Source organism: Lithobates pipiens, unplaced genomic scaffold (genome assembly GCF_037356315.1).
Source record: "Lithobates pipiens isolate NorthernLeopardFrog02 unplaced genomic scaffold, aLitPip1_a1.2 Scaffold_27, whole genome shotgun sequence".
Taxonomy (NCBI): Eukaryota; Metazoa; Chordata; class Amphibia; order Anura; family Ranidae; genus Lithobates; species Lithobates pipiens.
The window spans coordinates 8,949,318-8,963,345 of NW_027507788.1; the positions used below are offsets into that span (position 1 = coordinate 8,949,318).

The 14,028-nt window shown below is 45.8% G+C and overlaps 1 protein-coding gene across 1 annotated transcript in view; it reads left to right on the plus strand.

Annotated features, from left to right (window-relative positions):
* Nucleotides 1–12,639, plus strand: part of NFKBID (NFKB inhibitor delta) — a 39,276-nt gene extending 26,637 nt beyond the window's left edge. The window contains exons 6-12 of the mRNA XM_077456380.1: nt 80–185; nt 2,495–2,641; nt 5,477–5,534; nt 8,402–8,553; nt 9,092–9,208; nt 9,309–9,473; nt 11,755–12,639. Of these exons, the coding sequence (XP_077312506.1) occupies nt 80–185; nt 2,495–2,641; nt 5,477–5,534; nt 8,402–8,553; nt 9,092–9,208; nt 9,309–9,473; nt 11,755–11,823 (814 nt within the window). The 3' untranslated portion in view covers nt 11,824–12,639. The remainder of the gene's footprint in view (nt 1–79; nt 186–2,494; nt 2,642–5,476; nt 5,535–8,401; nt 8,554–9,091; nt 9,209–9,308; nt 9,474–11,754) is intronic.
* Nucleotides 12,640–14,028: the final 1,389 nt, after the last annotated feature.

Genomic DNA, 14,028 nt, shown 5'->3' on the forward strand with positions numbered 1-14,028 from the left:
AAGTTCTGGGTCTTCGTATGGCACTTCGCACTGCCCTTTCCCCCATCTTACCGGTTGCATCTTTTTCCTTGATTTCCAGGATCCTGCACCTCTATGCTGCGAGGGGCATGCGGAGCCTGGCTTACGCTGCAGCCGAGCGCTACCTGCAGTATGGCCAGCTGGACGTGAAGGAGCACAATGGGAAGGTACGAGTCCAATAATTACGTCCTAAAATACGATGGAATGCCATTCCTTTCTTTAAGGACCGGGCCTGTTTTTCAGATTTGGTAGTTTACAAGTTAAAATCAGTTTTTTGGGGGGGGTTTTTTTGCTAGAAAATTACTTAGAACCCCCAAACATTATATATATTTTTTTCAGACACACTAGAGAATAAAATGGCGGCCGTTGCAATGTCACACCGTATTTGTGCAGCTGTCTTACAAGTGCAATTTTTTTCGGAAAAAATAAAAAATGTTGAATTAAAAAATAATAAAGTACAGCCCATTTTTTTTATATATATATTTTGTGAAAGAAGATGTTACACCGAGTAAACTGATACCCAACATGTCGCGTTTCAAAATTGCGCCGGCTCGTGGAAAGGCGACAAACTTTGGCTCTTAAAAATCTCAATAAGCGGCGTTTAAAAATGTCTACAGGTTACCAGTTTTGAGTTGCAGAGGAGGTCTAAGGCTAGAATTATTGCTCTCGCTCTAACGATCGGGGCGATAGCTCATTAATATATATTCATATATATAATAAAGTCCCAAAAAAGTTCATAGAATAAATGCACTGCTTCTAAGACTATACACTAGGCCCCCTGAGGAAGACGTGATTACGAAACGCGTTAGCCCGTATTCCACTTCAAACAACCGCCATATATCTTATTTTCATATGCGGCGCGACTTACGTATGCGCTCGCTTCTGTGCGGGAGCTCGTCGGGACGGGGCCTTTTAAAAAAAAAAAATCTTATTTATTTTACATTTTAGATCAGAAAAATGCAAAGATAAAATATAAATAAAATACCCTGGCATTAAACAGCGCTTAAAACACATATAGCCTAAGATGTTTAAGTGCAGAAGTGCCAAATGTACCATACATGAGCCAAAACATTCATATATATATATATATATAATAAAGTCCCAAAAAAGTCCATAGAATAAATGCACTGCTTCAAAGACTATACAGTAGGCCCCCTGAGGAAGACGTGATTACGAAAAAGCGTTAGAGCATGTCCATGCAGCTGTCCTGTCTACCAGCCTCAGCGTGTGTCATCACCTAGTCAAAAAGACCTCAGATCTCATATTTACACTAAATTGCAATAAATGAAAAAAAAAAAAAAAAGAAATTGATAAATTTTTTTAATTTATTGCATTTTAGTGTAAATATGAGATTTCCCCTTTGAGACCATTGGGCGGAAGTGATGTTTGGCGTTGCTTCCGTCATCCAATGGTATGGAGCCGAGTGGGGCTTGTCTTTCCCTCAATCGGCATCTGGCCTCACAGGGGAAAAGGACGCGAACGTCTCCGTGAGAAGGGGGGCCCCGCCCCCGATTAGAAGTGATCTCGTGGCGAATACACTGCGGAGACCACTTTTATCCTGAAAGAGGACCGTCTGCTATCTGCTGCCATAACAACGGTATTCCACTTCAAACAACCCCCATATAAATGTCGGCAGCGGGCATTTTGCACTCATGAGCCAAACATTCATATATATATAATTAAGTCCCAAAAAGTCCATAGAATAAATGCACTGCTTCAAAGACTATACACTAGGCCCCCTGAGGAAGACGTGATTACGAAACGCGTTAGGGCGTGTCCATGCAGCTGTCCTGTCTACCAGCCTCAGCGTGTGTCATCACCTAGTCAAAAATACCTCAGATCTCATATTTACACTAAATTGCAATAAATGAAAAAAATAAATTGATACATTTTTTTCATTTATTGCATTTTAGTGTAAATATGAGATTTCCCCTTTGAGACCATTGGGCGGAAGTGATGTTTGAAGTCGCTTCCGTCATCCAATGGTGTGGAACCGAGTGGGGGTCGTCTTTCCCTCACTCGGCATCCAGCCTCACAGGGGGAAAGGACGCGATCGTCTCCGCCGCTACCGAGAAGGGGGGCCCCGCCCCCCGATTAGAAGTGATCTCATGGCGAATCCACCACGGAGACCACTTTTATCCTGAAAGAGGACTGTCCGCTGTCTGCTGCCATAACAACGGTATTCCACTTCAAACAACCGCCATTTAAATGTCGGCAGCGGGCGTTTTGCACTCATGAGCCAAACATTCATATATATATAATAAAGTACCAAAAAAGTCCATAGAATAAATGCAGTGCTTCAAAGACTATACACTAGGCCCCCTGAGGAAGACGTGATTACGAAACGCGTTAGCGCGTATTCCACTTCAAACAACCGCCATATATCTTATATATCATATGTCGGCAGCGGGCGTTTTGCACTCTTCGGTGCCCGAAAAAATTTGTCTGACTTTTTTTCATTTTTCCCTCTATCCAGACTCCGCTCCTGGTGGCCGTTGCAGCCAACCAGCCTGAGATCGTCTATGACCTGATCATGCTGGGTGCCGACGTCAGTGCTGCGGACTGCAAGGGGCAGACAGCCCTACATGTCGCTGGAACCTACGGATTTTTCGAGGTCCTCAGAGTAAGTTCAAGGGAGAACTTCTGTAGACAAGTTCTACAAAAAAAAAAAATAATAATCATTAAAAATACTCTATTTTGTCAAAAGTATTGGGACACCTGCCTTTACATGCACATGAACTTTAACTGCGTCCTAGTCTTAAGCTCGCCATACATTATACAATTTTCTTATTCGATTTCCTTTAGCTTTACCTTCAACTATGTAGAGCAAGGGCCGGCCTGACTGCAGACAAACTGAAAGTGTTTAGGTTTGACCTCATATTATTTGGTTTTGGTAAATCTAAAGGAAAGTTGTACTTTTCTGGGAAGGCCGCCCACAAGGTTTAGGAGGGTGTCTATGGGAAGGTTTGACCATTCTTCCAGAAGTGCATTTGTGAGGTCAGGCACTGATGTTGGAGGAGAAGGCCTGGCATCCCAAAGGTCTTCTATTGGGTTGAGGTCAGGACTCTGTGCAGGCCAGTCAAGTTCCTCCATCCCAAACTCGCTCATCCATGTCTTTATGGACCTTGCTTTGCGCACTGGACCAAATCATTTGGTGGAGGGGGGATTATGGTGTGGTTGTTTTTCAGGGGTTGGGCTTGGCCCCCTTAGTTTCAGTGAAGGGCACTCTTAAGGCATCAGCATGCCAAGACATTTTGGACAATTTCATGCTCCCAACTTTGTGGGCACAGTTTGGGGACGGCCCCTTCCTGTTCCAACATGGCTGCCCACCAGTGCACAAAGCAAGGTCCATAAAGACATGGATGAGCGAGTTTGGGGGGGAGGAACTTGATTGGCCTGCCTCAACCTGATGCTTTGTGCACTGGAGTGCAGCCATGTTGGAACAGGAAGGGGCCGTCCCCAAACTGTTCCCACAAATTTGGGAGCATGAAATTGTCCAAAATGTCTTGGTATGCTGATGCCTTAAGAGTTCCTTTCACTGGAACTAAGGGGCCAAGACCAACCCCTGAAAAACAACCCCCTCTCCCACCATAATCCCCCCTCCACCAAATAATTACAGCTGCAAAGGGTGGGCCAACTCAATATTGAACCCTACAGACCAAGACTGGGATACCATTAAAGTTCATATGCGTGTAAAGGCAGCTGTCCTAATACTTTTGGCAATATAGAGAATACGGTGGGCATAAGCTTCTAAGTTCCAGGTGAATATCAGATAGGGTCCTTCAAATCTACCTTATATTTCTCAAGCATTTTACCTGCTGGGCATATTGGGGACCAGTACTGTTTGCACCTTTGCCCTATTTCTGAGGTGAGGTTCAGTCAGGGCTGGACTGGGACAAAAATTTGGCCCTGGACTTCATCCAGACCGGCCCACTTTAATTTTGCAAAGACAGTATATAAACTGTACGCAATTGCCCCTAGAGCCCCCCTTGCATCAGGGTCCCCAGAGAGCCTCCCCTTACAACAGGGTCCCCAGAGATCCTCTGCCTTACATCAGGGTCTCCAGAGAGCCTCTCCTTAGATCAGGGTCCCTATATAGCCTTCCCCTTACATCAGGGTCTCCAGAGAGCCCCTCCTTAGATCAGGGTCCCTAGAGAACCTCCCCCTTACATCCGGGTCCACAGAGAGCGTCTCCCTTACATCAGGGTCCCCAGAGAGCCTCCCCTTACAACAGGGTCCCCAGAGATCCTCTGCCTTACATCAGGGTCTCCAGAGAGCCTCTCCTTAGATCAGGGTCCCTATATAGCCTTCCCCTTACATCAGGGTCTCCAGAGAGCCCCTCCTTAGATCAGGGTCCCTATATAGCCTTCCCCTTACATCAGGGTCTCCAGAGAGCCCCTCCTTAGATCAGGGTCCCTATATAGCCTTCCCCTTACATCAGGGTCTCCAGAGAGCCCCTCCTTAGATCAGGGTCCCTATATAGCCTTCCCCTTACATCAGGGTCTCCATAGAGCCCCTCCTTAGATCAGGGTCCCTATATAGCCTTCCCCTTACATCAGGGTCTCCAGAGAGCCCCTCCTTAGATCAGGGTCGCTAGAGAGCCTCCCCCTTACATCCGGGTCCACAGAGAGCGTCTCTCTTACATCAGGGTCCCCAGAGAGCCTCCCCTTACAACAGGGTCCCCCAGAGATCCTCTGCCTTACATCAGGGTCTCCAGAGAGCCCCTCCTTAGATCAGGGTCCCTATATAGCCTTCCCCTTACATCAGGGTCTCCAGAGAGCCCATCCTTAGATCAGGGTCCCTAGAGAGCCCCCCCCTTACATCCGGTTCCACAGAGAGCGTCTACCTTACATCAGGTTCCCCAGAGAGCCTCCCTCTTACATCAGGGTCCCCAGAGATCCCCTCCTTACATCAGGGTCAGTAGAAAGAGGGCAGGTAGTGGGACGGGACCCTGTGGTTGGGGACTCCCAGACTGACTTGGGGCTATGGGCCCCAGATTAGGGGCTATAGCCCCAAAAATCCCCCTTAGCGATGCCACTGGCTGTCACTGAAAGCGGCCCACTGAGCCATCGGCCCGCCGGGAAACTCCCGATAGTCCCGATGGCCAGTACATGCCTGGGTTCAGTGGGGAATTCCCAAGGTCCTGTATATAGAAGATTGGGTGTTTCATCATCTATGCACCGAAACTGCACAGGATAAGCTGGGGGGGGGGGGGGGTCTAGTATACACCCACATGTGAGTCTCTATAGTCACACGGGCTGCTCAGATGTGATAGAGAGGAAATGCTTAGCATAGAAACTCACTGAAAACTGAGCATGTGCTGCCACAGCTGCAAAATCTGGAGCTGAATTGGGGACAGAAGGGGGCGATAGAGAGCAGCGGGATCAACCGGGTTTTTGGCTCAATACAGAGAATGTATCTCTTTGATTCCCTCTGTTTCATCCACATTTTCTTTTAGGTCTTCCTGGCTCTTTCGCATCAGAAGAACCTTGATGTAGAAGCCAGAAATTACGATGGTGAGTCAAGCAATGTGATTGATTCCTAAAATGTGGTTACTCATTGGCTGGTCATATTTAATCAGGCCCAGACTGGTTATAGGGCACACCGGTGGGCTGGTTAGGAGGGGCGGCGGGAACGACATTTAGAGGAACGGATCCTTCCATTTCCCTCTTGCCGCCGCTGAATGTCCGCTTCTCCTCCTCTCCCTTTTGTAGGCATTTGGCGGTGGCAAGAGAGAAATGGGCGGATCGGTTCCTCTATATGCCACCCCTGCCTATCCATCTTCTTTCTGCTACTCCCGGGCTCCTGTCCCTTCTCCTGGTTCCCTCGTGTGCTCTCTACTGGCACCCCCTCCCCCCATGACATATTTATCGACCCATTCTCCGCTCTCCATCCTGGTAGATCCCCCCCGCAGCAGACGGTGGGAGAGTGGAGGGGGAACCCGACAACTCTGCGGAGGATAGTTGCATAGTTAGTAAGGTTGAATAAAGACACCAGTCCATCCAGTTCAACCTGAGTGTCTACAATTGTCCCCACCCCTGTACATTGTAAACTCACATTGGTCCCTACCCTCAAGGAGCCCACAATCCAAGGTCCCCATTCATATACTAGGGGCCAATTTTGGACAGAAGCCAGTTAACCTACCTGCATGTCTTTGGAGTGATGGATCTGTCGTGACGGAGAGCAGGGATGGTATTGGTCAGTGGCGGTTGGTGCTCCATTTTTTTGGGGGGGAGGCAAAAAAAACGCTTGCTCATCTGCCCACCAGCCCCACACTTACCCCATCTATTTTGCAAGCAGCTTCAGCTCCTCCCTGCGTCTCCTCCTCCTCGGCGGCTCCCTCCCCCTCCACGTCTCCTCCTCCTCGGCGGCTCCCTCCCCCTCCACGTCTCCTCCTCCTCGGCGGCTCCCTCCCCCTCCACGTCTCCTCCTTGATGGCTCCCTCCCCCTTCACGTCTCCTCCTCCTCGCCGTCTCCCTCCCCCTCCATGTCTCCTCCTCCTCGGCGTCTCCCTCCCCCTCCACGTCTCCTCCTCCTCCTCGGCGGCTCCCTCCCCCTCCACGTCTCCTCCTCCTCGGCGTCTCCCTCCCCCTCCACGTCTCCTCCTCCTTCTCGGCGGCTCCCTCCCCCTCCACGTCTCCTCCTCCTCGGCGGCTCCCTCCCCCTCTACGTCTCCTCCTCCTTCTCGGCGGCTCCCTCCCCCTCCACGTCTCCTCCTCCTCGGTGGCTCCCTCCCCCTCCACGTCTCCTCCTCCTTCTCGGCGACTCCCTCCCCCTCCACGTCTCCTCCTCCTCGGCGGCTCCCTCCCCCTCTACGTCTCCTCCTCCTCTACGCCTTCCTCCTTGTGGGCCAATACGGTTGTTTCCCCTCCAGGCCAATCAGGTCTTAAGACCCGCTTCCTGATTGGCTGGGAGGAGGATCAGGAAGACAATAGCGAATATTAATTCACTATTGTCATACAACTGGATGGGCTCAGGGTGCATTGCTCTGCCCTGCCGAGACCATCCTTTTTTTTAAGCCAATTAGAGCCTCCGGCATTGAAATCTATGCGTCCGGCACCATGCATGTAAATTAGGGGCCGGGCGCATGGATTAGGGGGGCGGCACCCCTGCTCACCTTTATTGACAGGCCACCACTGGCGTTGGTAAATATATTATTTAATGGCCCCTTCCTTGTCTGAAATAGACAGCCAGTGATCGGTACCAATCCCTGACTTTGTCCATTCACAACTGAGGCTTCAGTTTGTGAATGAACAGGAAGCCTCCGTACAGAGCTGTTCCTGTCCTATCATTCTTTGCTGCCGAGATGGAGATTGAGGGATGTGTCCCCAATCTCCGTTCTCTGTCTCAAAGGCGAGATGACAGGTTTAGACCCCCGACATCTCACCAAAGCCCCCCCAACAAGGCTTTTAGAAAAATGTAAAAAATAAGAAAAAATAATATAATAAATAAAATAAAATGGTAAATAAATAAATAATAAAAAAACAAAAAATAAAAAACAACTGGCACCAGTGGCGGAACTACCAGGGCTGCAAAGGTCGCATTTGACACCGGGCTCTGTCGTTCTGCCGCTGGGCTCCTTGGGTAGGGGCTGCTCAATCTAAAATGCATGGGCCTATGTTTGTCCCAGTCTGGGACTGTATTTAATCCAACATTTAAGCAAGAGACTTATCATTCTATGTCGACTCTCTAGTATTCGCAAGGGATGTAGGCAGTGGCGTAACTAGAACCTTCAAGGCCCCGATGCAAGAAACCATGAAGGGCCCCCCTGAACCCCAGCCAGGGCCCTTCCCTCTGAGTCCGGTGGTGGAACTCCAGGGCGTGGTCACAGGTATGACCTTTGTGAGCCCTGTAGTTCCACCACTAGTATCAGTAGTTTTTATTTATGTATTTTTTTACATTTTTAGGTGCCCCATTGGGGGACTGTCCCTAGGCAGGATTGGGTCCCTGTCCCCAGAAGAGATGAGGTCCTTTTCTCCAGGGCAGATGAAGTTACTGCCCCCAGGTGAGAAGGGGTCCCTGTCCCCAGGGGGATATGGAGGGGGTATGTAATAGTGTGTGCTAGCTGCCTATGCTGCTGCCGGCCATATGTAGAGGGGGCTGCATGGGCCCCCTGCATCACAGGGCCCAGTTGCGGTCGTGACTGCTGCACCCCCTATAGTTACGCCCCTGGATGTAGGTGCTCATCTCTGCTGGCCGGTCAGCAATCTTTCGATTTTCTTAGTTGGACAGGAAGTAGAAAGACAAAAACAGCAACAAAAAGAAACTAAAAGGGGTTCTAAACCTTCCACCGTCCACCTAAAAAAAAAAAAAATTTGACTGGTGTTCCGCTTGACCTGTATGAAATTTTAGAGGCAACTTTGTATGTTTTCTGTTCTTCCAGGTCTGACTCCACTTCATTGTGCTGTAATAGCTCAGAATAATGCCTTCAAGAGCAAAAACAGCCAAAACACTTCCAACGCCCACCAGCAAGACCGAGAAACCATGCTATGTGTCCAGCTCCTGCTCCAGATGGGGGCCAACCTCACCAGTCAGGTACCTTCCACTGCTTGCCTAAATATTACCGGTTGTTGGTGTGTTTCACAGATGCAATTAGCGTATTATCAGTGGTGGAACTACCAGGGTCACAAAGGTCATACTTGCAACCGGACCCTGGCACTCCATGCTATGTGTCCAGCTCCTGCTCCAGATGGGTGCCAACCTCACCAGTCAGGTACCATCCACTGCTTACCTAAATATTACCGGTTGTTGGTTTGTTTCACAGATGCAATTAGCGTATTATTAGTGGCGGAACTACCAGGGTCACAAAGGTCATACTTGCAACCGGGCCCTGGCACTCCACCTTCATAGGCGGGGGCCCAAGACATTAGGAAAGGGGGCCAATGCAGAACATGTGAAAGGATCCCGTAAAGGCTCGGTTCCCACTGCTGCGACCTCAAAGTCGTGCAACTTTCTTGCAGTTTCCTTGCAACTTTTGTGATTTAACATTCTCTTTAGATGTATAATGGGCCTCTATGGAGGTCCCCCTTTCAGGTGTTGGTGAAGCTAAAAATTAAATATAGTTCTTGAACAGGAAATTAAAAGCAACAAAACGGTACTCCACCTATCCGTCCAGGCCGGGAACATCCCCCTTGTGAAATTCTTCCTTCAGATGCCCCACATTGACCTGGCCATGTTCATCAACATGAAGGTGAGTCAGACTACTAGTGTTGGTGGGGTTTTGGCCTTACATAACCCTGTCTGTCTCTTCAGTAACTGACTGCATTGTGTTTCCTTTTCCATACTTGTAGGCTCATGGAAACACGGCCTTGCACATGGCTGCTGCGTTGCCTCTTAACCCTTCCACTGAGTACCTAATCCAGCGCTTGCTCTTCCATGGCGGCGATCCGAGTGTGCGCAATCTGGAGAATGACCAACCGGCTCATCTGGTGCCTCCGGGGGAATCGTCAGAACAAGTAAGTACATTGCTGTGAGTGGACTTGAGCAAAGAAGCCACTCTTCTGCTAGGCTTACTGAGCAAGGGAGGAAGGAAGGAAGGAAGGAAGGAAGGAAGGAAGGAAGGAAGGAAGGAAGGAAGGAAGGAAGGAAGGAAAAAGAAAGAAAGAAAAATAAAGAAAGAAACAAATTTATTGAATATATTGTAACAAGTGCTCAGTGGCAACCTTTGGCCAAGGGAGCAATTACAACTCAGAGGCCAATGGTGCATCAACTTGGCCCCCCCTCCCACTCTTCCCTGCCTCCTAAGGATCCCCATCTCAGACTGAAGCTCCACTCCAGGTACTCTTTGCTCGTTGGGTGGGTTGGGCTGGACAGCGCCTGATGCACCGATTCTGGGTTCTCGAACTGGCAAGCAGGCGGTGGCCAAGGGCTGCAGGGGGGGGTGCCAAGGTGGCTTGGTTGGGACTGACTGGGGGAGGAGAGCCTCCAGTGGGGCGCAGAGCTGGCCTCTTTTTGGACACGGTGTACATCATCCATGTCAAGGGGCGGCCTGCGCTCTGTCCTTATCATGCCCTCGGTAGGACACCGGTGATAAGTTGGAGACTTTTTACTCCTCTTCACCAGGAAGCCTTTAGACGAGTCTGCGGTGGAAGCTGTGCTGCCTTTTTACAGGGCATCAGAGTGGCCTGGGAGTGGCCTAATCTGTCATTGTCTGTGGTCTATAGAGCCTGTGGTTGGCTTAAATACACCAGCTAAGCAGTCCATTTAAAAGGTTAACACCTACAGTAGGGGAAGAGTTTGAAGTTTTAGGTGGGACCTAAGTTGGGTAGCCATTTTGAGAGGAATCCTTCACACATAGCTTATGGTGCATGGAACTATTTTATATTGATCTTGAGCAGGGTTTTTTTTAGTACAACTGATAAGCAAGTCTTTGGAACTTAATAAAACACCTACCTGAATAATCGGCCTTTGACAAGACATGTTCCTGAAGGACGGCTCCACACCCCCATACCAGTCACTGGAGTGAATGTAGTGTTGAGGGAGCGCTCCCTGAACCTTCCCTGCTCACCTGGAACCTCTACCTATGTTAAGTACTGTCCTTCACAAGTGGGTTCCTATCCCTGACCAATCAATCCACCAAAGTGACGTGGGTTACCTTATTTAAAGGCTTCTCTCTCCCAAAATGGCCACCAGAGGATTCTGTGCCCAATTGGACAACTTTCTGTTCCAAAGCACTGGATGGATTATCTATTCACGTGATTTAATACAGGAAGACTGCATTTTGTTGACCCATCCAGGTGCCTACTTTTTCTCCTCAACCCCGATAGAACACCTTTGGGGTGAATTAGAGCGGAGACAGCGAGCCAGGCCTTCTCGTCTAACATCAGTGCCTGACCTCACAAACGCTCTTCTGGAAGAATGGTTAAACATTCTCATAGACACATCTCCTAAACCTTGTGGACGGCCTTCCCAGAAGAGTTGAAGGTGTTATAGCTGCAAAGGGCGGGGGCCAGTGGCGTAACTAGAACCTTCAGGGACCCGATGCAAGAAACCATGAAGGGCCCCCCTGAACCCCAGCCAGGGTCCTTCCCTCCGAGTCTGGCGTTGGAACTCCAGGGCGTGGTCACAGGTATGACCTTTGTGAGCCCTGTAGTTCCACCACTGGCATCAGTCGTTTTTTTTTTTTTTTTTTTATGTGCCCCATTGGGGGACTGTCCCTAGGCAGGATGGGGTCCCCGTCCCCAGAAGAGATGAGGCTGGGGAGAACAGACATCGGACTGAGCGGCAATGCATGGAGCAGGAGAGGGGTACTCTGAGGAGCTGGCCGAGGACACAGGTCATGCGGGGAATGCACAACTAAAGAGCAGCCAGTGTGATAGTCGAGCATGGAGCTCTGCTAATCACCCTCCACCTCCAGCCACCCGTGTGCATGGTGCACTGGTACCCCTAGCTGCCTATGCTGCTGCCGGACATATGTAGAGGGGGCTGCATGGGCCCCCTGCAGCACAGGGCCCAGTTGCGGTCGCGACTGCTGCACCCCCTATAGTTACACCCCAGGCGGGGGCCAACTCAATATTGAACCCTACGGACTAAGACTGGGATGCCATTAAAGCTCATGTGCGTGTAAAGGCAGGGCGTCCAATGCGTTTGACTAAATAGTGTAGAAAGGAGCTGACAGGTAGACTTTGAAAGTGCTCCAGTTTTGTATTTTTGAGAGGACCTGTTTTGATCTAAGCACTTTACGTGATGCTCGTTCTTCTACTGCACTTGTGACTTTGTGGCTCTTCTTCGTTGCAGATCAAACTTTTGTTGAAAAAGAGACGCGTGACCTCATCAACCCGCAGCCATCCAGCAGCTTCCTCATAGGAACCACCCAGATCGGGGCTAATTTTTTTTTAGTCCCATAGTTGATATCCTTCTACTGGTGGAAGAACATAGTACCTCCAGCTGGTGGATCCTGAAGTCCATGGTATTTTAAATAGATGGTGTTATCAAGGCAGAATTTATTGATACTATCAATCAGACACATGGTGTATATACTGGTTTCCGTGAAACTATTAGCACCTACCCTACAATGTTCAGCATACCACATAATTAACGCGAGACTCCAAGCAAAGAAAAAAATAAAAATCTGCCACATATGCAAAAGTAGGAAAGTGCAGAGCTTCTCGATCTGTGCGGTAAACCATCCACAAGTCCACTTCTCTCTTTTGTTGAATAATCTGCTAAGCTTGAGCAATGGGTGGGAAGTCCAAAGTGCAATAATCAGACCCATGGATTGAGAAGCAATTAAAGAAAAAATAATAATTTGGCTTAAAATTACAATTAATACCGTTAAAAAAGAAAAATATAAATATATGTATTCATAAGCTAGCTATAATTCTAAATATATTTTTACCCCCCAAAAAATTGAAATTAAAAGAATTACAATGTAATAATAAATAATAAGCTAACAGATCTTGTGCTGCAAAAGGGACTTGTTGTGAAGTTTTTAGAAATGGGGGTGCAGCTTAATAAATCTGACTTTGGAACTTGATTTTAACAGCAGAACCATGTAATTGTTTTTATTACAATTACCGTACATTACAAACTATCCATTTATAAGCACGCTATCAACACATTTTCACCTTTACTGTCATTTGCAAATTAATTTTTTTTTAAGTTTTAGCGTCCTTTTCAAGCAAAAAAAAACATGGACAAGGTCTACGAAAACTAGAGATAAAAATATACTTTGTTTATTTTTATTATACTCAGGGAAATTATCACATTACCAAATGTTGCACTTGATTTTTCTAGTGACATTTTTATTTAAATTCTAAATTTTCTTGGACAAGAATATAAAAAAATAAAAATAAAAAATTGTATTTTTTTTTATTTTTTTTTGCCAAATTGGTGCTTAAATAAGCAATATACTGATTTATGTAACAAAAATAAATAAATAAATATATATCTATATCTATATCTATATATATATATATATATATATATATATATATATATATATATATATATATATATATATATATATATATATATATATATATATATATATATATATATATATATATAAAATGAGAATCAACTAGACATGTGCAATTCGTTTCATTACAAATTTGTTTTTCATCAAAATTTGGCATACTTGTTCATCCCAATGAATGAAAGACTGTTCGATTAATTTTTTTCTAAATTTTCTAAAAAGACAAAGACAAAAGACCCATTTTCTAAAAGAATGAAAATTCCAAAGAACAAAAATCCGAAAATTTGAAAATCAGAACGAACGAAAATGCAAAAATAAGAATGAAAATTTGGAAGAACGAAAAGCATTCGGATCATTTTTTTGTATTTTATTTTTGTATTTTCTTCTATAATTAAATTATTAACCATTATTATAGTTTTTATATTATTATTATTTATTACTAATAATAAAAATAATAAATAAAAAACTATAATAATAGTTATAAACTATTAAATTATAGGCATTGGAAGTCCCTTTCAAATTTGGCATATTCGTTCATCCCAATGAATGAAAGACTGTTCGATTAATTTTTTCGAAATTTTCTAAAAAGACAAAGACAAAAGACCCATTTTCTAAAAGAGTGAAAATTCCAAAGAACAAAAATCCGAAAATTTGAAAATCAGAACGAACGAAAATGCAAAAATAAGAATGAAAATTTGGAAGAACGAAAAGCATTCGGATCATTTTTTTTATTTTATTTTTTGTATTTTCTTCTATAATTAAATTATTAACCATTATTATAGTTTTTCTATTATTATTATTTATTACTAATAATAAAAATAATAAATAAAAAACTATAATAATAGTTATAAACTATTAAATTATAGGCATTGGAAGTCCCTTTCAAATTTGGCATATTCGTTCATCCCAATGAATGAAAGACTGTTCGATTAATTTTTTCTAAATTTTCTAAAAAGACAAAGACAAAAGACCCATTTTCTAAAAGAACAAAAATCCAAAAATTTGAAAATCAGAACGAACGAAAATGCAAAAATAAGAATGAAAATTTGGAAGAACGAAAAGCATTCGGATCATTTTTTTTATTTTTTTTTTGT